This window comes from Triplophysa rosa, linkage group LG4 (genome assembly GCF_024868665.1).
Source record: "Triplophysa rosa linkage group LG4, Trosa_1v2, whole genome shotgun sequence".
Lineage (NCBI taxonomy): Eukaryota > Metazoa > Chordata > Actinopteri > Cypriniformes > Nemacheilidae > Triplophysa > Triplophysa rosa.
This window is the reverse complement of record NC_079893.1, coordinates 9,974,362-9,995,765: the sequence shown is the minus strand read 5'-3', so window position 1 is coordinate 9,995,765 and position 21,404 is coordinate 9,974,362. Positions and strand designations below refer to the sequence as shown.

The 21,404-nt window shown below is 37.0% G+C and overlaps 2 protein-coding genes across 2 annotated transcripts; one reads left to right on the top strand and one right to left on the bottom strand.

Annotated features, from left to right (window-relative positions):
• Positions 1 to 108: 108 nt before the first annotated feature.
• Positions 109 to 2,718, bottom strand: tma16 (translation machinery associated 16 homolog). The gene is made up of 7 exons (XM_057332674.1): positions 2,607 to 2,718; positions 2,398 to 2,510; positions 2,235 to 2,272; positions 2,004 to 2,088; positions 1,723 to 1,871; positions 1,550 to 1,592; positions 109 to 1,398 (listed from the first exon to the last, which is right to left on the bottom strand). Exons 1-7 carry the CDS (start codon positions 2,607 to 2,609, stop codon positions 1,239 to 1,241), a joined length of 591 nt encoding a protein of 196 aa, XP_057188657.1. The 5' UTR covers positions 2,610 to 2,718; the 3' UTR covers positions 109 to 1,238.
• Positions 2,719 to 3,780: 1,062 nt separating this feature from the next.
• On the top strand, positions 3,781 to 20,787 carry fnip2 (folliculin interacting protein 2). The gene is given in 17 exon segments (XM_057332387.1): positions 3,781 to 3,992; positions 8,470 to 8,593; positions 10,025 to 10,117; positions 10,478 to 10,578; positions 10,691 to 10,765; positions 10,881 to 10,939; positions 12,419 to 12,490; positions 12,578 to 12,713; positions 12,796 to 12,997; positions 13,375 to 13,463; positions 13,603 to 13,749; positions 16,122 to 16,291; positions 16,537 to 17,284; positions 17,437 to 17,593; positions 17,880 to 18,080; positions 18,170 to 18,285; positions 19,228 to 20,787. Coding segments are annotated over 17 exon segments (2,652 nt in total). The 5' UTR covers positions 3,781 to 3,909; the 3' UTR covers positions 19,307 to 20,787.
• The last annotated feature ends 617 nt before the right edge of the window (positions 20,788 to 21,404 follow it).

The following is a 21,404-nucleotide window of genomic DNA, read 5'->3' as shown; positions in this document are numbered from 1 at the left end:
GTTCTTTTTTTAGCAAAACTGTGTAAAAACAGTTATAAATTGATTGATTGATTGATTTTGACACAAAGATATATTAGTTTTGACCGAATGACAGCACAGATATTTGTTTTTGTGTATAGTTTGTTTAAAGATAAACAATAAACCAACCATAGGGAAATTAAATCCTGGTTAACAATAACTTTTCATTTCTACAGGGAGGACGATAAGTTTCTTATAGATTTGGCTATTGTTAGAAAACAAGTTATGCGTGTTATATTTTATGTTCTTTTACACTTTAAAGGATAACCAAACTGTATTTTCTCTACAGCCTAACTAAAGTAATCCACTTATATTGTTACTGCAGTGGATACAGTTACTTCAGAGACAAATTGACAAGAGATGCTTGAAGAACTACACAAACTAATGCTGGTAAAAGGTCTCCATTCACGTACAGAGCATGGCTCTTCAATGCCGAGGTCATGGGTATGATTCCTAGTGATGCATAAACTGAGAACAAAATTATACTTAGTCTGGTAAATCACTTTAGATGAAGGTGTTTGCCAAATGTATAAATGTTGGGATAAATGGGTAATTAATTAACCAGAATTACTTTTTGCCCACACTAAACCAAACCCAGCAAATTACTTTTTACCGGCTGTATTATTTAATATTTTAACTTTTTTTCAAAACGTTACTTATGCAGCTTTTAAGAAGGGCACCGTGGTTTATTTATGTGATGGTGATTCGTTTAAGTAAGGTAATCCTGTCTGGAGTATAATTCAGAAGAATTCTGTGAATTTTTGTAATGTGTGATATTGGAATATTGTTTTATGCAGTGATTACTGTAATATATTAAAAACAATCAATGGACATGTTAGGATCCAGTGAGTTTATTGATTTAGTGATGAACATCAATGTTAACACTTAAATGCACATCTTAAAAAACATGCAAAACCAGTGCAATAAATCTGAATGTATGAAACTGTTTCATAGTCTGTTTATTTATATTATGATGATATTGTGTTACCTGAGTGACCAAGTAACCGTTTTCTACACAAAGCAATTTTTGCAAGTCCAGATGAGTAAATAACAAGAGATCATGTGTCCTCTGAGTACAGGAGACCAATGTACGTTTATCTCAGATCATGCAAGTCCCAAGCTTGTTTCCCAATTATTGTGTCCATTGCTCTCACACACAGCATCCTTTCGTTTCCTCTACACTGAGCTGTAATGTAGTAGAACTGCAGGATTTCACAGTACTATGAGCTAGTATCAGAATTCTGACATGACTCATTTTCTTCATTCTCTTCCTCCATCTGTGTACTGTGTGAAGCAACAGAAACTGTGCTGTCATAGCCTTTCACTGAAACTTTTCTCATCTTAATGTTGGGGAGTTTCTTTAGGTCACCGCTCCATTCTCTGTTAAACAACATATAAATGTGACTTAAAGTTGACGTTAAATATGTGTTTAAGTTAAACTTCAAATATGTTAACAAAAGACATTGTCTTTAAAGTCTTTTAATTTTATACTTAAACAGCACTAACTTAAAAAAATATTTTATTTTATTACCTGAATGTCTTTAAATGTTTGGAGTTAATGATGTCAGGAATTTCTGAAAGTGAAAAAATTAACCCCACCAATATGTTGGAGCATTAAAAGACATTGTCATTCAAAAAACTTGGGGAAAAAAGGAATTACATTTTTGTTTGAGTTACAAATAAATTTCAAAGTGGGACACCTACCAAACCCATTGCCTTCATACTGTGCGCGCTCTCGTTCCATTGTCTGTCTGATGATCGCCTCTCTGGAGCCGTGCTGACGACCCTGCCGTCCTTTAATACTATTCGCTAACTCTATCTGCTCCAGCTCTCCATCAAACCGGTGCAGGTACCTTAGAAACAAGACATCATATATAAATCCAGATAAATGTTTCAATCATCTTTGAAATAAACATTTCTGAAACTAATACACTAGTGCTTTGTATGTGAAACTTATTACATCATGTTTGCTTGGGAAGTCGTACCTTTCAATGATGTCGCAAGCATCATGTTTGGTGTATTCAGCCTTGTCAGGGTCAAGTTGGCTTTGGAACCACGAAAGTTTTTCACCTGCAGAAAATGAGTGAAGGCAAGTAAGCAAGCAAAACTCACACATGAACTGTATACTGCCCCTTACTGAGTAGCATTTGACACCATTAAAAATTATTCAAATAAGCCCTTCCAATGTACAGTACTATTTCTAAACAACTACTTACCAATCAGGTTTAGACGCTGTGCTTTTTCACCCTTTAACCTACAAAATGATTTGCATCAATAATACGTTTTTAAGTGTAAATAAAGGTAGAACGTAAAAAGGTCAAAGTAAACGTAACAACGCAAAAATCGGCTTTATTTGATATAAACGAAAATAACTCATACTTTTCCTTCCTCTCATGTTTGCTAACAGCTCTTGCCATATAGGCAGCTTTCCTACTGTATGGATGAACCACTTTCTCCGCTTGTACTTTCCCCTTGCCTTTCGCTGTTTTTGGCTGCAAGAAAATGTTAATATTTAATCAAATAAATATGAAAAGATTCAAACAACATTTTAAGATGATACACACACGCAACAGAGTTTATACATTTACCATCTTTGCTTATTAGTTAACGTCTGTCTTTCTCACGTGTAACATACGGGGGAAATGTTGAAGGGACGGACCGTTGAAACGGGTTCGTCTGTATTTTGGGTCCGTGCATTACACACTTTGCCACCGAAGGTTCCGCTAAAAGTATCTGCGCCAAGTTATTACAAGATATCTTCTCTGCAGACTTTTTCGCAAAGATGATGACAATATTGATAAAGTTGATTATAGCAATAAAGAGGGTCTCTTAACTTAAGTTGTTTGAAGCTGTTCGATATTTATCTTACTGTCTGCGTGAAGGAATTATATAATCGTCTTTACATCAATTATTTTAATCTCTTTGACGTTTTAAGAAGATTTTTAATCCCAGACAAGCCAAAAAATATTGTTTTTGTTTCTTACAGATTTGCGAATTGTTGATGTAGATGAATAGAAGCAGAACTAAATAACTTTTTTATTTAAATTATTTTCCTAGTTTTATTTCAATATCACATAATATTTATTTCCTAAAATTCAATTTCGTTAACTTAATTTATTTATTTATTAAGTTACTACATAATCACTGTTGTGTCAAAGCACTAATGTACAACTTTGTACAACAATGATTTAATGTACAACAATGTTTGTGTTATATTGAGCTAAACCTTTACGTAGCCATTTAAAGAAAGGATTTATTGAACACTGTGATACAGAATAGATTCCCTATAGGCTAAATTTGTCTAGATGTTGTTTTGCTTTGTTACATCAAACATTTTATTTTTTAGACGAACAGTTTCCTTCTTGGAAAACCAAAGTACAGATTTGTAATATTGGAATACAAGGGTTTTGTATTTGCTAGTGTGGCAAACCAAAATCTTTTTTGGCTGATTGAAATGATTTCAATGTGCTTTTTAGAATCTTTCCATCCCAAATATTTAACTGAAATGTTGTTACATTGTCTGTTTGGAGGAGGTGTGCTTAATTATGTGCTTAATTTCGACATAACAAGCTAAACGTTTTTAAGGGTGTTTTAATGAGATAAAAACACGGCACTTATTCACCGTGCAAAACGTATAAAAAAGAGGGGAAACCACAGGCAAATGGTGCCGCACGTGTCGTCTGTGAATCCTCGTCCACTCAGCAGAGAGCGCCCGTGGGTTATTGACAGCTTGTTTAGTATCTCGGCAGCTGAGCAGCTCAGCTGGCTGAAATGTCACATGACTCCCGCATCACATTCATGGATCTCCACTAAAGACATGAGGGTTCGCCCAAATGGAAGAATTAACGACGGTCCCGGTGTGTTTGAGTGCGTGAACAATAGACCGCGAGCATGCCAACGCTGCTGCAGAAACTCTTCAGCAAACGAGCCGGTAACGGGAGCTCCCGGGACTGCTCGACGGGAGCGGAGCAGCGGTAAGCCTGTTAGCACGCGCAGATACTGTACACTGTCACGCGCTCTCCACACCTGCACGCGCATTTCTGTGAATTTCCGTGACCCTGATTTGTCGCCTTTTTACAGCGGAGTGCTGTTTCTTTAACAGCAAAGCCCACTCGTGGAAGTGAACAGGTTAAAAATCATCGTTACAGTATTCAGTAGCCCACAGGCCATGTTGTGATCTGTGTAAACGGAGAGTCGCACCAGCAGTTCTGGCCAGCGCGTGCGTTTCCACTCAGCTGAGCGCATATCATCCGTGTGTTATGCAATCCCATTCCCAATGTATTTCGTCCACAACATTTAACATTCACGCCAAAATGTTTTACTGACCAATCATTTATGTGCTTGTGAGTCTTTTCATATTTTAAGTGTGTTTCTGTGTTGCATTTCATGGGCTATTGAGACCTCGGATTTAGGCTATTTCCCAACCCGGAAATAATTTCTGGAACGGTGCTGTTTTAATGTTAATAAATAAGTTTATTGTTTTGATGTTATTAAGTCATTAGAAACAGTGATTTAATGTTACTAATTCCAGACGTTATTTCCGAGTTTGAGATGGGAAATATCCTAAATTGGAGGTGTCTGGAACGCAGCATAATTGCCTGTGTTATACGCTTTTACATTAAATTTACTTTAATTATAAAAAAATATTTTTAATTAATATTAGAAATATAAGTTTTGTCCACTGAACATAAATTGGTACATTTTGTTTCAACATTGTTTCAACGGTGGTTTATCGTTTGAGACTGTGAATTGTAAATGGATATTCTGTGGTAGTTGGTCTTGATGAGACTAAAAGGACACTTTTAATCTCAAAGAGGCTTTTCCCTGGTTAAATAAAGTGCATAATAATAATAACTAATGATGCACGATAAATTATCGGCCATATCGGTATCGGCCGATAAATGGTCATTTTTAATGTTATCGGTATCTGTCAATAATAAAATTTAGGTCGATATATTATAGCCGATAAATTATGAGTCATTTCCTCTGGTTGAACCACTTCAGCTGCACGGTAGGGATGTAACGATTCACTCAGCTCACGATGCGATGCGATTCACGATTCTGATCTCACGATGCGATTTATTCACGATTTACTCACGATTTATTTTTACAAAATGAGTTGAAACAAATTAGAAATGAACAACTTTCCTTGCATTATTTCTTAAATGCTTCACGTTTCTTTGTATAATAATTTTTTTATTTCAAATAACAAAACTAAACTGCAATTTTAAAACAAATTAATAATAGAAAAAGTATCTTTAGTATAAACAAACTAATACTGTCTTTGCTTTTCTTGCTTTTTTTTGCATTTAAGAAATATCAGCATGTCCACGTTTAGGTTTGCAGTGAACATGGCGACCCCTGCTGTTCAAAAAATTTATTGCGATTCAGTTCGCACTTCAACCGATTTGAATCATCACACATTATAATCGATTTTCAACCGGCTCACGGTGAATCGTTACATCCCTACTGCACGGTATTCACAGTTAAAATCCAGTACAGTACTGTCTTTCTGTCATGATCATTTACTTACTGCTATTAGCAAAACATTGTTGATGTAGTATGTATATATTTATGAATGTGTAAATTATAGGAACAAAAACATATTGTTTGAAGCCAACTGCTGTCTGAATGCATTCTGTCTTGAGACCTGTTAGACTCGTGGCTACTGAGAGCACCTTTCTGGGTTGTTCTGGAACAACAACTTTAATTTGTTAATTAATTAAACATTATACCAAGTTTAAAAATTAAAGAATCTTTAATAAGTGTAAAGTAGGCTTGGTACATGATTTTCAGGGGAAAAATAGAATGTTCAGTCTGTTCAATTTTTATATTAATATTTAGGTACTGTATATCGGCCAATATATTGGTTATCGGCTTCCAGTATTCAAGAATGATCGTTTATCGTTTTCAGCCAAAATTTACATATCGGTGCATCATTAATAGTTAATAACAAGACTTGAACAGCAAGTATAGCATATGACTTTGAGTATCTGTTGCAACATGCATGCTTGCAAAGTGGACATGAGGATTTATTTGCTGAGGTGTGCAACTTTGGCCTATGAGAGTGTCCTATGACTGTGTTGGGATCACATGCTTTGTGAGAATGTGTGTATGACAGTCATGTGACACTTGAGCTGAATTCAGTCGGTCATCAGCTAGATAAGAGAAGATCCCCCTCACCCTCTGCTATCCAAAAATCTCTCTCTCTCTCTCTCTCTCTCTCTCTCTCTCTCTCTCTCTCTCTCTCTCTCTCTCTCTCTTTCTGTCTTTCACTCTTCTACTACAATTCACTCCACTCACAATACTTCCCCATCCTCTCTCATTTCATCTCAACTCAGACCACCTCACTATCGACTCACACGTACCACTCCAACGTCACCCTTCACTCACCTCAGCCCTCACTCACTCTCTCTCTCTCTCTCTCTCTCTCTCTCTCTCTCTCTCTCTCTCACTCACACTCTCTTTGAGTAATTCTGTGATGTCTACTGTGATGTGTCAATTGTCATATGATTTGGAAATTTTTCTGGGCAGAGTGAGAACACATTTTTAGGCTCATTTCGTCCATACATGTAGACACGCATACACTTTAGTGCACAGAAAGGAGCACGTCTGAAGATGAAGTTTAAGAGCCGCAGGAAGTCCACTGGAAGGTGTGTGTTCATTCCAGAGGATGCTGCATGCAACAGGTACACTGAGTGTGTGTGGTTTTATAGGCTTTTTTTCTTTATTTTATGCTTGGTGATGTCATGTATACAGTTTCCCAATTGCATGCTTGTATGGAGCTTGTAAAAGAGGACGATCACTAAGATTTATCTTTTTAAAACCTGCAGAAATTTTGAAAACACGGTCAGGCAAATTGAGATTACTAGACTCCTATTAATAGGTAAATTTACATTATTGCAGATATATATACTAAGACATAAACACACAGGAAGTGGGTGATGTGTAGAATTAAGAATTCTTTGGGTGCAGATTGACTGTGTGGGTCTGTCAGTCGGCTACAGTAGTCATGTGACAGCTGTTAATCATGTGACCTGAAGTATCATGAAAATCCCAAAGAGGATGTGTCAAAAAGAGTCAATTGATAGCCTGTGTGTTTTGTTTTACTTATACAGGGCAGTGTCTTGTTTGTGTGTGTGTGTGTGTTCATGTTTTTATATCCCGGTGGGGACCTAAACCCGAATGCACACCAACTCATGGGGACTCATGTCATCGTGGGGACCAAAATTGAGGTCCCCATGGACAAAAAAGCTTATAAAAGCTTACAAAGTGCAAAAAGTTTTCTATGATCGTTAGGTTTAGGGGTTGGGTTAGGGGATAAAATATACAGTTTGTACAGTATAAAAAACATTACGCCCTTGGACTGTCCCCACGGAGATAATAAACCAGACGTGTGTGTGTGTGCGCTTGCGTGTGTGTGTGTGTGTGTGTGTGTGCATGTGCGTGTGTGTGTGCGTGCTTGCATTATGCCTATGGACTGTCCCCACGGAGATAGTAAACCAGACATGTGCGTGTGTGTGTGTGTGTGGTGGCAGTACCACCCCAAGCAAATGTTTTTCTCTCTCTTTCTCTCCATCCCTCTGTCTCTCTCTTATATACTGGCTTATACCAGCTCACACACACACACTCAAAGTCTCAGTAGGGGAGGATAAAGAGAGCCTGTGCCTTCCGTGTGTGTAAGTGTGTGAGAGTGTGTGTGAAGGATAAAGGGGTTCTGTGCATATCAGTGTATTGTTCAGCAGCTGGGTTAGAAAGGCCCGAGCAACATATATTGCACACTCTTTCTCATTAACACTAAGCAGTCCATATACAAAATCTATACACTTAAGTCATTTACAACATGACACAGACACTCATAACACACGACATCGTCTACACAACCAAATAGACAGGGCGCTGCCAACACGATGTGTGTGTGTGTGGTGTGTGACTCTCACACTCAGAGCTCGGACAAGCAGGAGATGGAGACGGTGTGCGGGTGTTTTCCGTTGTTAGACCGTGGTGTTCATCAGATGTTTTTTTCAGAATTTATTAGTAGGAAGATGCAACTGTGTGAATGGTGCCTTCATCGTGCTTTTAGCTTCTTTTTGGGACTGTTTGGGGCTTCATGTGGTTATATGTGCCTTTTTAGGATCTATGTGTAGAGTTTAAAGGCTGGAAATGAGTGTCTGATCAAACGCCAGGATGGAAAGGTAGGGTGTGTAAAAATGTCTTTTTTGCCTCTATATTTTTCCATTTGCTATGCAGGTAACATTAAAATTGCAAAATTACAACACTTTTATGTCTACGTTATGTTTTTTCACTGCTATTTTTTTCACTGATTTTGATCAATTTTCCAGTTTCATTGGATTATTGTTTGCCTTTTTGTGCTTTAAAAGTTATTTGTGATTAAGTTTTGGGTGCATTGACCGCCATCTCCTTTTTGTTTTTCTCTCTTTCTGGGTTTAGTTGGGCGTCTGCTGAGTTTGATCTAGCTCAGATCAGGTTGATCGTGTATCAGGACTGTGAGAGAAGAGGGCGGCAGGTTCTCTTCGACTCCAAAGCAATACATAAACTGGAAGCATCTGAGCCGGTGAGTTGCTGATATGGTGTGTGTGTGTGTTTGGGAGGGGGGTGTCTATGAACACTGTTTTAGGAGGAGTCACATGCTCTGTAATCCAGCTTGCTTGGATCTCATGACAGGTGTGACTGCTCAACTATAGTAACTGGGTCAAAGTGTTTAAAACACATGAGAATGTGAGTTTGTGTTATATCTTGGGTCGGTATTGTCATTTAAAAACATTTCATTTTAATTGTGTTATTTTTGTAGTTGTGTACTTTTTAAGGACATCTTAAAGGTGCTATGAAACACGAACTAGTATACTAATATAAAAAATATACAGCCTTGGAAAAATTTAGGAGACCATATAAAAATTATTTTCAGTTTTTCTGAATTTAATATTTATAGGTATGTGTTTAGGTAAAATTATAATTTTTGTTTCATTCTGTGAACTACTAACAATATTTCTCCCAAATTTCAAATAAAAATATTAACTGAATTTTGTCAACTGTGAAGTTTATCAACTTTCACTTTCCAAAATCTCTAGTTTGGACATGACTAGCACCAACTGGGGCTAAACTTGTAGTCTTTTTTTGAAGTATTTCTCATATTGAAATTTTTTTGCATTTACAAATTATTTCTTTGTAAATCAAATTCGTGTAGACCCATTTGCACCCATCCATCCATCTAGATAGTTGTTATTGAATGTCGCTGTCTCTCTCCGAACAGAATGTGATTTATTGTCAGTAAGTTGTCACATGATTGGTCTGTTTATTCAGCTCTTCAGCTTTTGTCACAAAGAGAGGGGAGAATAAGTGCGTGTGTGTGCGTGAGTGTGTTGCTATTGAATTGAATAACGCGCTGGGAAACATTTTTATATCAATGCTGTTTAAGAATCATTTATAGAGAAAGATTTAAAAATGGGACTTTGACCTGCAGTTCATAACAATAATATAAATCTAATAATAATTAAAATAATTATAACAGTGACTTTTCTGTACACTACGATTTTACAACATCATCTCTTTGAGCAATCATGACTTTCTAGCATCAACGCTGTTCTTTTAAATCACATGTACAGAGAAACAAGATAAATGTAACACAGATAATCTTAGTGCGTAAAGGGATAGGTTTTGCATCATTTTTTCACCACCATGTTATTCCAAACCTGTTTGACTGTCTTGTGGAACACAACAGATGATATTTTGAGAAATCAGTGGTTTTGTGTCCATACAATGAAAATCAATGGGGGCCAATGCCTTTTGATTACCAACATTCTTGAAAATATCTTTTGTGTTTGCACAAGCAAAAGTCATGCAGGTTTGGAATGACTGGCAGTATTTCTGTGCAGGTTATCATTCATGCTTTGTACATGGGAAGTGGCACAATATCTTCAAATAACAGAAACCCAGATGTTGTAGAATCAATTCCATGAAACTAATAGGTTGTGATGTCATGTTGCAGACTACTGATGAGACTAAATCTCCACCCACTCGGAGTGGTGCTTGCCAAATCAACAGCCAAGCAAGCGAGAAGGACAAGCCTCCCACATATCAGGTTTGCAAAGTAACATTTTCATGCTAGCGGGGTGCAGCAAGCAACCATTATAATTTGTGACATTGGATATTTTTTGTTCACCCCTTCCACTTTTTGGGAGACATTCAATACCTACTACTTCATGACCTCATCAAATACTCCTTTTTTCTGGTTGATATCACAGATGTCATAAATATATGGCATGTGTTGTGAATTTAAATATTTAAAGGGGTCCTATCATGCATTTTCACATGAGCTTTAAAAAAGGTATGGAGTGGTACAAAAAACACTCCAAAGGAAGAAAATACTTTTCCAGAACTACAACAAAGGATATTTCTAAAATTTTAATGTCACGTTTGACTTGTGTGTATGTATGTTCAGTATACCAGACCGGCTTCAGATGTGAACATGCTCGGGGAGATGATGTTCGGCTCAGTTTCTATGAGCTATAAGGGTTCGACACTTAAAATTCACCACATTCGGTGAGTATTCGGTGTGTAAGATAAAACACCCCACATATTTATTTAACTAATATTTTCTTGCATGTTGCATAGGTGTTTATGCAATAATACTGTGTTATTGTGTATTTGTCAGGTCTCCCCCTCAGCTGATGGTCAGTAAGGTTTTCTCCACACGGTTTGGAAGCAGCGTCTCTGGAAGTACAAATACGTAAGTTTCCCGCTCTTTACATCTTTGATCTATGTGATTTTACATGATATAATTCTGTTGCATGACTTTATTTGATCGGTTCTTTTGAGGTAAAGATTCTTTGTCTGTTTTTAAGGCTGCAAGACAGTTTTGAGTCCATGAGCCAAACTCTTCCAAGTCACACCAGCAGCATAGGTAAGATATTTAAGGTCACCATGAAATCAAAACAGACTGTTTTACTCAGATATACAGTACATCACAATTCGCAAGAAAACACCACCACAACTTCAGTTTTGTGCTGATAGTTTATTTTTATTATTTTTTTATTTCTAGTATAGTTTATTTTTGCACCAGAGTTCACAATTAGTTTTTTTAAATCTGGCTCTAAATATCTCTTACAGGCCATAAAACTGCATTATATTTTGTTGATGCAATCTCTTGAAGCATCACAGTCTTTGTCAATGAAACAGTTCCTGTCACAACATTTAATGTAATGTCTAATAAAAAATAGCCTTATATGAGTTTTGTGAGCAATAAAACTTACAAATGCATGGAGGAAACAAGTTACATGTGCTAGGTAAACATATCTCATTAAGTTTGAAAAAAATTTTTTTTTACATGAGTTTCAAAAACTTTTTTAAAAAATGTGCTGAGAAGTTACTTAAAGGGATCGTTCGCCCAAAAATAAAAATTCTGTCATTTACTCACTCTTTTGTCATTTCAAACCTGTATGACTTTCTTTCTTTGCAGAACACAAAAGAAGATATTTTGAAAAATGTTGTTAACTGGACCCCATTCACTTGCATTGGTTTTGTGTCCGTACAATAGAAGTGAATGGGATCCAGTGCTGTTCTGTTACCAACTTTCTTCAAAATATCTTCTTTTGTGTTCTGCGGAAGACAGAAAGTCATAAAGGTTTGAAATGAGAAGAGGGTGAGTAAATTTTGGGGTGAACTATCCTTTTACTGCACCAAAAATTTTTTTACTAGTATTATTAAAACCAATTATTGTAAAAAAGAGCATTATTGCTTTACTGGCATATTACTGGCAAAGATATATTACTTTTATTTGATCTCCCACATCATCTACAACTTTCATTTTTAAGCCACTTCTTTCCATTTCTAATACAGTTACGGGCCAGCTGGCGGAAAATTTGTTCTATTTAGTCACCAAAGCTAACTAATGTTAATTTACTGTTGGACCTTGGTTTGCTTTATCTGTTCCCTTTTCTCAGATTTTTCACCCACACACAATGTTTCTCAACCACACCTCTTTCAGGAGTTAGTCGTGCAAGTGCTCCTCTCCTCTGCCTGGTTCGAAGTGTGTCTTTCTTTGCAGGTTTGTGTGGAATGCTGAAGCAGAGTGAGCATGTGTTGATCTCACGTGCACACACCTTTCTCATTTTCTAATGTGTGCTGTTCTCTCTCTCCGTCTCACCAGCATTGTTACGGGTTAGACTGCATGGTTTGTAGGTTTAAAAGGTTAACGCTGCACTTTCAAATATTTTTGCAGGTTTTGAGTGTGTTTGTGTGGGACACTAACCAGCATGTTTTTTTGAACGTTCTGGTGCTCGACACATCCCACAAACCACCTACCATACGAAGCACTGTGAACACACTGCTTCACATATTTCAGAATGTAGCTGAATGTGAGTGTATTGCCTTTCTTTTCCAGCCCACAGTAATCCAGTGGACATGCCAAGCAGAGGACATAGTGAGGATGGAGACAGTGGCATTGCCCGCTCAGGTATACCTTGTATATGAAGGGTGTTTGGTATATATTGGATTTTGGCAGTAAATATTGTCTGTGAACTTTCATTTTTTGATTCTGCAGCATCTCTAAGCAGCCTATTGGCCACACCCCTACCCTCACCTAGCTCCTCCTTCAGCAGCGGCTGTGCCAGCAGTTACCAACGCCGATGGCTCCGTAGCCAGGCCACCAGCCTCCAGCATGGTCCCATGCCTCGCTGGTAAGCATGTGTTCCACAAGTAAGAGATCAGAAGATACAGTAGCAAAAATGTCAGACGCATTTGTGTCTGTATGCGCACCAGGAGCACTGAGGAAATGTTCAACCTGTCTGATGAGAGCTGCAGTTCCAACCCTGCGATGATCCGGAGGAAGAAGATTGCCATCAGCATCATCATCAGCCTCCCGGAGAGAGAAGAGGAAAACCACAATTTTCAGGAGTTTTTCTTCTCCCACTTTCCTCTTTTTGAGTCTCATATGAACAAGCTCAAGACTGCCATCGAAAGGGTAAGTGTGAAAAGTACAGGTGATTTGTTGCTAAACTATGGATGGGTCATGATTGTCTTTAAATTACTTGTAGCAGTGGTTTATTTTTTAGAACTGGGCATAAATTGAACTTTTTTAACCCAGGACTGCCCATAAAACAACTAACTAAATGTATTCAATTTGTATTTATTTGTTAATAATTTTATTAAAGATAGTTGAAATGTTCTATAATATCACTAAATAATAAATATCAGTTGTTTGTTAAATTTGGCGCATCCCAAATATATAGAATATCCCAAAACAGAAGAAAAACTTTTAGTGTGTATCTGTACCTTTGTTAACATACAAGCTTTTAGAAAAAAAAGTGTTTTTTTTTAAAGTGTACATTTGTTTTTCAGGCAATGATCCTGTGCAGAAGAATTGCTGAGTCCAGCCATCGCGTGCAGGTTTATCTATGTCGAGTGATGGAGGCACTGGGTGAATTCAGGTGAAAGTGAGAGCGATGTGGTGCTGACATAATCACACTTCAATATTTGTTGTTTATATCTTCTGCTTTCTTTTATCTGCATTTCTGTACAATTTTGTGTAATGTTTAAAGTCTGATCTGGTTCTCTGTTGATTTGTAGGATGACAGTGTGGAACCTTTACATGGCTCCGCGAATCACCGAGCCAGTCTGGCTTTCCATGATTTCTCAGAGTGCCGAGCGAAGCCTTTTGTGTCAGCGCTTCCTGAAGGAGATGAGTTTGCTGATGGAACACGGAGCCAAAAACCAGTCAGTGATCTTAACCTTTCATCTAAATGCATTACAGTCAGTTTCAATCCTGTTTGTTTACTAATGATGCATTATCACATGGATAATTGTGACCCTGGACCAAAAAACCAGTCATAAGTAGCACGGGAATGTTTTTGGCAATAGCCAAAAAAACATTGTATGGTTGACCCATTATCGATTTTTCTTTTATGCCAAAAATCATTAGGATATTAAGTAAAGATCGTGATCCATGAAGATATTTTGTAAATTTCCTACTGTAAATATATCAAAACTTTAATTTTGTGATTAATATGCTATGGTAAGGACTTCATTTGGACAATTTTAAAGGCATTTTTCTCATTATTTTGATTTTTTTGCATCCTCAGATTCCAGTTTTAAATAGTTGTATATTGGTCAAATATTGTCATATCCTAACAAACCATACATCAATGGAAAGCTTGTTTATTCAGCTTGATGATGTATAAATCTCGATTTTGAAAAATTGACCCATAAGACTGGTTGTGTTGTCCATGGTTACAATTGGAAAATCAAGCTCTCCTTCCCATCACTAAGGAAACAGTTGTCCAGGTCTGTCTGTGTGGCGATCAGTCACATACTCGCAAAAACAAATGCCCTTTTTCAAGCTCTTGAAATAATGGAGAATTGTGTCATCGCCGATATTTAATTATGGCTAAACTGCAAATGTTGACTTAGGATTCACAGTAGAATTTATTTATATATATTAGGGCTGTGAAGCAATTCACATTTTTAATCCAATTAATTACTTGATGTTGCGATTAATTAATCTAATTAATCGCAACTTAATCACACGTCACATTTGAGGCCAAAATATAATTTAAAGCCATAAGACAATACAGAATTTAGCTTCAGATGTTCAGAAGCTAAAACGGCCATAATTTTGTTTTTTTCAGAAGCTGAATTATTATAATATTATAACATATAACATTAAATACCAATGTTAAAAACAGTTTGGTTACTAACATTCTTAAGAAATATCTTCCTTTTCCCGAAAGAAATAGTAATTCAAGTTTGAAACGATTTAAGGCTAAGTAAATGTAAACAAGCAGTTTTTTGGGGGCAAACTATCACCAATTTATTAGTATTGTTATTATTTAACTTTTTTATTTTAATACTGTTAACATTCTTTAAAGAATTAAAACTCCCAGTAGATGGCGGTAAATGCCATTAATTCATTAGATTCACTGAATTCGTTCAGGAATGCAGTAAATGACTCTTTATGAATGAGCCACTGATTAATTGATTCACCCAATTGATTCGCTCAAGAAATGTATTCATTTAGAAACGAAGAATTTACCATGATTTTCCCCTCCCGAGAATCTTTGAAAAAATCTTATCCATGGCCTCAATGGGGTCCGATGTTCGGTCCATATTATCGTGTAATGTGAGGCATTCACAGATCAAATCTGACACATCCCGATCTGCTCCGAGAACAATCGGGGCCGCCCCGATCTTATCAAACATGTTTGATATTTAGGATTTCAAATCGGGGTGATGACGTTGGTACTTTTACAACAACCAATGAGAGACAAGACTGCAAGATGACGGAGTGACTGACAGAATTTAAAAAATGTAAACCGCAACAGCTGCTGCAGTGCAGTGCATTGAAATGTGGCAACAGAACAAATACCTCTATAATGCGTCCATCAGCTTTCGGGTGAAATCACGTGACGTGCGAGTTCTCGGTACGATAATCTTAATATTATCTTGTAGTGTGTGATGATCCAGGAGTTTCAGATCTCTTAGGATGAACATGATTAAGATTTGAAATAAGAGAATCTGTCAAGATTCTCCTTGTGTGTGTGTGTTGCAACCAGATTTTATAATCGGTCAGGATTTTGAACTCCTTTAGTCTGAGGCAGGCTTAAGATGACCTACTTATGTCCTACTTATTTAAAAAATAAATAATCGCGTTAAAGCAATATTTCTATCCACAGTTGACAATCATAATAGGTTGAAAGCTTTCAAACGTTGAAACACTTTTCACTAGATTTAGATTATCATGTTCTTGCTTAATGGGTCTTATGGGTTTTTGCTTTAATGCTAAAAAAGATTTTGTAGACAACAAATGCGATTTCTTTTCTTTTTTCAGTAGCCCAGCATACATGGGAGCTAAAATGCAAGAACCCTTTAAAGTTGGTTACGACAATACCAATAGTCTCAAAACTGTTGTAAAAGCTTTTTGTTCAAACATTTGTTTGATTACTACACAATTTCCAAACATTCTGTTGCGTTATTTTATTGGCTTGTTTGTTTTGCTAGTATTGTAAAATGTAGACTGTCTGTTGAAGCTTTTGACTGGTATTGTACTTGTAAAAATGTAGTTTGATAGTAATTTTCTTTATATTCTGTAGGTTTCTCTCTGCTCTCCTTACTGCGGTTCTTACGCATCACTTAGCCTGGGTTCCCACGGTAATGCCCAGTAACCTCCCTCCAATCAAACCTGACTGCCAGAAACCTGCCTCCCAGACAGTGGATCTGTTGGCAAAGTCTCACCCATACAACTCGCTATGGGCTCAATTATGTAAGAACACACACACAAATTCCCAGAAACTTTGCAGGAAAGTCTATCATTGATATTGCTTGGATAACACTGGTTAAGCTAAACTGTGGGCGATTTTCACAATTACTTCACCGCAGCCTTGTTTGTGTGATAGACAGCGCAAGATTGTATGACCAAAGTCTTATAAAATGTTATATCAGAATTTTTTTAATGATGAAAAGCAATAAATAATAAATAAACTTTGAGTTGTTTGCATTGTTGTTTAGGTGACCTGTATGGTGCTTTAGGCTCTCCGGTTAGAGTGTGCCGGACGGTGGTCGTGGGACGCAGGAGGGAGCTGGTACAGCGAGTCTTGTATGTTCTCTCCTACTTCATTCGCTGCTCAGACCTGCAGGAGCATATGCAACCCCAAGGACAAACGGACAATCCAGCGAATCCCTGTTTCTCTCAAAGCATCAATCCCACCCCTGCAACTGAAAGGAGCAATGAAGACACGTGTTCCCCTAAGCCAGACGCATCAAAGCCCACCCCCTGTATGTCAACCAATGATAAAGCCCTGAGCTCTGATTTGGCTAATTTACTTCCAGGCATCCTTTTAGAACAACATGATGAGAAAGCCCTTTTCCCAGATACAAAATGCACAAATCCATCCCCCTGTTTGGAATCGACGGGTGTCAGGACTGAATGTACAGAGATCGGGCAGGAATGTTTTGGAGAAGACAGTGACTCTGTTGGATTAGAGCACATTTTAGCCAATCTGAGTCCTCTTCTGCACAGGGTGCGGTTTCACATAGGCAGTCCCAGAGAAGCAGAGAATGATGGATAACCTGGGGCATTAACTGGGGCGGGGTTTGGGCGGGGATTAGACAGGAAGTTGCATCAAAGGCTTTTGACTGATATACGGAGGAACGAAAGTTCGGACAGTGCTTTAGGCGACAGTGATGAGGAGGAAGCATTGCCATGGCAACTGCACATGGTTGCAGAACAACAGGAATATGAGCTACCACTGCCAAGGTAAGAACAACGGACTAATTTAATATAGACACTCAAATAAAATGAAAGGGCTCTTATTGTTTGAGATTATACCATAAAAATATATTGTAATTTCGGAACAGAAGTTGTAACGCTATCCTCCCTTGCATCCTGTGTGTGTTTTCCCTATTTAGTTGTCAGGTAGAGAGTCAAGCCAATGTTAATCATTTCGGGAGGTCTTTGCTGGGGGGCTACTGTCCTCAATACATGCCTGACTTTGTTTTGCACGGCATCAGCTCTGATGTCAGACTCAAGCAGTGCCTCATGGCTGACCTGGAACATACCGTTCTTGTAAGTACAAAATAAGAAAATTACATTATGAATGAATACAGTACATGTCTGGTGTATATTGAGTGTCAAAATCAATTATTTGAAGAATGTGTGCGATGACATGAATGACAGCATGGAAAAAAAAATAAACTTTCATTTTTTGGTAAACCTTCAATTCTTACATTTTTTCCCAAATTTGCAAAATGCATATTGTACACGAGTTACTGTAGACACGTTCATAAACATTTTAGCTGTCCGGTTCGCCTAAGTTGGAAACCAATATTTGTTGTTGTGCTTGTTTATCTAGCATCCAGCCCTGGATGAACCTGTAGCAGAGGCTCTGTGCATTGTGGCAGATACAGACCGGCTGAGCGTGCAGGTTGCGACAAGTCAAAGACGCGTGTGTGAGGGTGGGCGGTTAGGCAGAGATGTGATGGTGTCTAACCTCGTACACACACTCATTACATCAGTCCTGCAGCTGTACGCGCTTAACATCGCAGCGGATTTTGTAAGTCATTTACTAAAACAGTTTGAATACTACATGCTGTATTGTATTATTCTTTTCTGATGTTTTCTTGTGTTGGGGTGTTATCTCAGTGTGTGATGCATCTGGAGGACCGGTTACAAGAGGTGTATTTTAAGAGTCGATCCTTAGCAGAATATTTGAGAGGGCAAACCAGGGTCCACGTTAAAGAGTTGGGACTGGCACTGGGGTAAGATCACACTATGATGTAACCATATATAATATCCAGATTCAGTAAAATTGCCTTTCTGGTAAATGTACATCTGCTATTCACATTTGTGATGCCTTTCATATCTTTATTTCTACTTTGTGATGTAATTTGCCAGCAAAGTGTAGTGGATGATCACACCTTTTGCATCACAGGCCTAACTTAAAGGGACAGTTCTTCCAAAAAAAATTCTGTCATCATTTACTCACCCTCGAGTTGATCCAAATCTGTATAAATTTCGTTGTTCTGATGAACACAGAGAAAGATATTTGGAAGAATGCTTGTAATCAAACAGTTCTTGGCCACCACTGACTACCATAATAGGAAATATTACAATGGTAGTCAAAAATTCCCCAGAACTGTTTGCTTTCATACATTCTTCAAAATATCTTTTGTGTTCAATGGAACAAATACATTTACAAAGACATTTTTCCTACTATGGTATGGTAGTAGGAGTGTTTTTGATCAAAACCTTTTTTTTATTTTTGGGTGAACTGTTCCTTTAATTTGATTGGTTCAAGTCTTTGAAACACTTATAGCAATAAATAGTACTTCAGCAACAGGTCTGTTCATTCATGCCTCTTAGTTATAGTGATAGTTCACCCAATAAATGAAAATTCCTTCATCATTTACTCACCCTCATGTCATTCCAAACCTGTATGGCTTTCTTTCTTATGCAAAACACAAAAGAAGATATTTTTGAAGAACGTTGATAACCAAACAACGTTGCCCCCCACTGACTTTCATTGTATGGAACCACCGAGACATTTCTCAAAATATCTTCTTTTGTGTTCCACAGAGGAAAGGCTTCAAACTTCTGTTTAAACTTTTCCTTTAAACAAAAATGCTCAATTATGGTGGATAATGTTTGTGTGACACCAACTGATATGAGAATAGAACCTTCTGTGTTTGTTTTATTCTCAGGATTGAGTCCAGTGACATTCCATTGCTTGCAGCAGTGGCCAGCACTCACTCACCGTATGTGGCCCAGATTCTTCTCTGAATGGACCAAGCGAGATGAATTTCATTTAAAGGACCAATCAGAATGTGTTCATGTTCTGCATGGACCAGCAAAGATCTGGGCTGCGTTTCCCAAAAGAATCGTAAGCCTACGTTGATTGTAGCTCTATTGATGACAATGGTTCTAAGATCAACGTAAGGTTACGATGCTTTTGGGAAACGCAGCCCTGATCATTATCAGATGAACACACCACTCACGATGCACTGTGCTCGACAACCAATTAGAGCTCACGCCCAGTCTTTACTATACCAATCAGAATGCCCCTTGTTTGCCTAGCTGACAGTATTATGTGTGTATGTGGATGTCTAAGTAACAGTTTTGTAAATGCGGTCATCCTATAGACTGAATGGTATATCATATTGGGATACTTGTTAATGCTTATGTCTTTCAAAGTCTTATATGAAAGATTGAGACTAAGGTTCTGAAAGAAGCAACTTTTATATTAGCACCCATATACAGTATTTGATGTTTCCAAAGAGGGATCTCTACGTGTTAAATACACAACAGTATATTTTATTTAAGTTGAGGGCTAATACAAATGCATAGCCTCCTTCAGAAGCAATAATAAGTTTACACCAGAAGCAGCGTAGATTTTTTTATGAAGAATTTTGATTACAAATGTTTTTTTTTCTATCATTCTCATCTCAGCCTGAGCATTTAATTTAATCTTAAATTATATTAATGTCCATCATATTCACCAAGAGTGCCTCTCCCAGGTTGATTACCAGATTTGTATGTGCTTTAGTCTAAGAAAGATGAGGGAATGTTTACATAGTGGAGGACTGGGTGTGATTTTGAACTGTTACTGTTATTTAATTATGTGTCAATGGACAGTCCACAGATAGTGGATTACAATATTAATCTGGTGCTACTTTATTGTTCATTGTGTCTTAAATACATACTTTAAGCTTTGCCCTTGCAAATGCTTTATATTCCTTTCAGGGGCCTTAAAGGTGTACACCCCACAGCAACAGGATCCCTGGTGTGTGACACCGTTAGTATTCTTCTGTTTAAATGACTGAGAGAAAGATGATAATTTTTATATTTTTGCGGAATGATCTACCTCAAATAAATGATCTGAAGGTTCAGTGTGCTGATTTTATCATGAGTCTACTTAAATGTACTCTGAAGACAGCTTCATTTGTCTTAAAGTAAATGTCATTTTGCGTAAATGCCACTATAGTAAATTCTTTACTGATTGTAAATGTTAAATTGTCTGTTAAAGAAGAGGGTGGAAGTTACAATTTTGAACACGGAAGTTACAATTTTGAACACTAAAGTTTTAACACTTATGTTTTAGTTGTCTCTTATGAGGATGTATACAAGTGTAATATATTTTGGTCTGCTCCGTGCATGGTGTTGACGCTTCAGATTGAATGCAGTTGGGTGTTTTAACTGTAACAATGGAAAGTTGTTAAGAGCTGAACTATAATGATGAATGAATAAATTACCAAGAATATTATAACCGCATTTTGTGTTGTATATCTTCTTTTATGATTGTTATTGTTTAGTCGGATAGTGTGCAGATAAGGATCAACCCTTATAAAAACAACCATACCCTTATAAAAGCCATACCACCTTAAAATTTTGAGAAGACTATGGCCACACCGATAGAAAGCGTCACAAAAATTGTCATGGAATTAACTAAAATTATTGGTTATAAATAATGTCAAGTATAATACTCTCTGTGGCAGATTTATTATAGGTATCCAAAAATACCACAATGAATCATTTGTTGTTTTCCTTAAAAACCATTTTGCTACAAATTTCTTTTTGTAGTGTTTTGGGCGTTATTCTGGTAGAACTATTAAAACATTTCTGTTTACTAAAATTGAATAAAATATTGGCCTAAATTTTATTGGCATAACTTAAACAAAAATTGAAATAGGAATTAATCTGAATTTAACTAAAATTATTTGCAGAGAATAAAAACTAAACCAAAATGAAAATACAAATACACTTATCATATACAACAATGTAATATTAAGCAAAAAAAAAAATTTGACCAAAGCAGATTATAAAATCGCTACAAATCGCTAACAATTAAACTAACTAAAATGAACATAAAAAAAAACAAAAA

Bases quoted from the DNA above. Each gene is read 5' to 3' on its own strand.
- tma16 (XM_057332674.1), bottom strand. The intron at 1,872-2,003 runs GTACGACTTCCC...CTTGTTTCTAAG, and splicing joins GCTTGCGACATCATTGAAAG to GTACCTGCACCGGTTTGATG. The intron at 1,399-1,549 runs GTAATAAAATAA...GTTGTTTAACAG, and splicing joins AAACATTTAAAGACATTCAG to AGAATGGAGCGGTGACCTAA.